Genomic DNA, 1690 nt, shown 5'->3' with positions numbered 1-1690 from the left:
CTACAGGAGTGCACTGCACGCATATACACACCGCATTGCAAATACTCCCCACAAGTGAAACCGACAAGTGTGACAATACAAATTCACTGATGATGGGGTGGGCTGCACACATAAACACAATGCATTGCAAGCATACACAAAAGGAACTGCACGCGCATGATGCTCGGGGGTTGTTGTCTTGTCGGCGAGCGATGTTTTAATTTCCTTCATTTTTCCTACACAAGTGAAAAAAATCCCTGCAACAAAGAACAGAAGTGAACCACCGTTGTACACGCTACAAGTGAAACACAGCAAGAGTGCACTGAGTGCACTGCAAGGGAAAAGCAGTGAATTTCTTGTGGATTTTTTTTTACAAACTGAACCACATTACTTCAGAGTTGTTTTTACAATGAAATGCAGTTTTTTAGCAAATTCTTTCTTGAGTAAAAGGAACTGCACACGCACGACGCTTTTGTGGGTTGCTGTCTCATCGGTGACCGCACATGCAAGCGCAAAACAAATCGCACAATAGCACACAGCGGACTGCATGGCATCGGCTCCCACCCATTTAACCCTCGGCGGCCTGGGGTTGAGCGGTGGCCAGAGTTGTGCAGCGCGTCGGCGGCAAAAAATTGGACTACATCATGGCCGTTGGTGAGCAGAAACAAAAATAATTTTCACCTGAGCGCACTGCTTTAGACCCCACGAGCACCTGCACAGCTTGCGGTAGCGAACTGCGAGCCGCTGAATTGCATCTGAAAAAACTGAAGCAGCCCGAGTTGCATCTGCAAGCCGCAATGACGAATCTGAAAAAACTGAAGCAGCCCTTCCCCCCGACATCCTCATCTACAGAGGCTACCGGCAGCGACGGGGCACAATGACGCGCGGCGTGGGTGGGCTGGTGGCGCCGCGGCCACGCATGGGGGGAAGGGGGTGGTGCACCAAAGCAGGGGAGGAGGCGGCGCGCCTGAATAGCAAGGCGTGGCGGTTCCCGGCTCGCCCCCACGCCGAAGGTGCTCACGCACAGATGGCCGTCGTGGCTGTGGCGGCGGCGGTCGGATCCGATGCTAATGGCTGTGCCCGGGTCTGTGGCGGCTGGATCCAGTGGAGGGGTGCCTCGACGGGTCCATGGCTGCCGGATCCGCTGGGGGTGCCTTGACGGGGTCCGGTGGCGGCGAGCGATGTCGCACGAGCACCAGCAAGACGCCACCACGTAGATCGTGGTCGGGGGTAGAGGCACTGCAGCTGGGTCGTCGGTGGTCGGTGGTGGGAGCATCGCCGCGGGGTAGGAAGTGGTCGGGGGTGCGGTGTCCTGACCCGGGGGGCTCGCAGATCTGATGCAGGGTAGGTGTGGGAGGACGGCGACTGGGGTGGGGGGAAGAAGGTGGAGAGGAGAGGTCGTGGGAGGAGAGGAAGGAGTGGGTGGGGTGGACCGGTTCGGCTGGCTATGTCGGTTAGGGTGGTGTGCAGAATAAGATTTTGTGTGTGTAGAATAAGGTCTTAAGGGTGTTATCATAATAGACCCACCCTATATATATATATATTCACTAAGGGTTTTAGTCCTTTAACTTTTTAAGGATCGCCTAGAGATGTCATTATGACTTGTTTATTTCAGTTAGACACAATGTGATGCTCTATATGTACAACTATTTGCCGTGCAGTTCAATTTCATCAATAACAGTTTCAACAATACCACTATGAATTACAATAT

At 53.5% G+C, this 1690-nt stretch overlaps 1 protein-coding gene across 1 annotated transcript; it reads right to left on the bottom strand.

The window, feature by feature from the left end:
* Positions 1-1328, bottom strand: LOC119350340. The gene is made up of 2 exons (XM_037618218.1): positions 661-1328; positions 1-236 (listed from the first exon to the last, which is right to left on the bottom strand). The coding sequence occupies exons 1-2, from the start codon at positions 1253-1255 to the stop codon at positions 1-3; spliced, it is 831 nt and encodes a 276-aa protein (XP_037474115.1). The 5' UTR covers positions 1256-1328.
* Positions 1329-1690: the final 362 nt, after the last annotated feature.

Source organism: Triticum dicoccoides, chromosome 1B, assembly GCF_002162155.2.
Source record: "Triticum dicoccoides isolate Atlit2015 ecotype Zavitan chromosome 1B, WEW_v2.0, whole genome shotgun sequence".
Taxonomy (NCBI): Eukaryota; Viridiplantae; Streptophyta; class Magnoliopsida; order Poales; family Poaceae; genus Triticum; species Triticum dicoccoides.
Note: the sequence above shows the minus strand (reverse complement) of the source record. Positions and strands in the feature narration are given on the sequence as shown.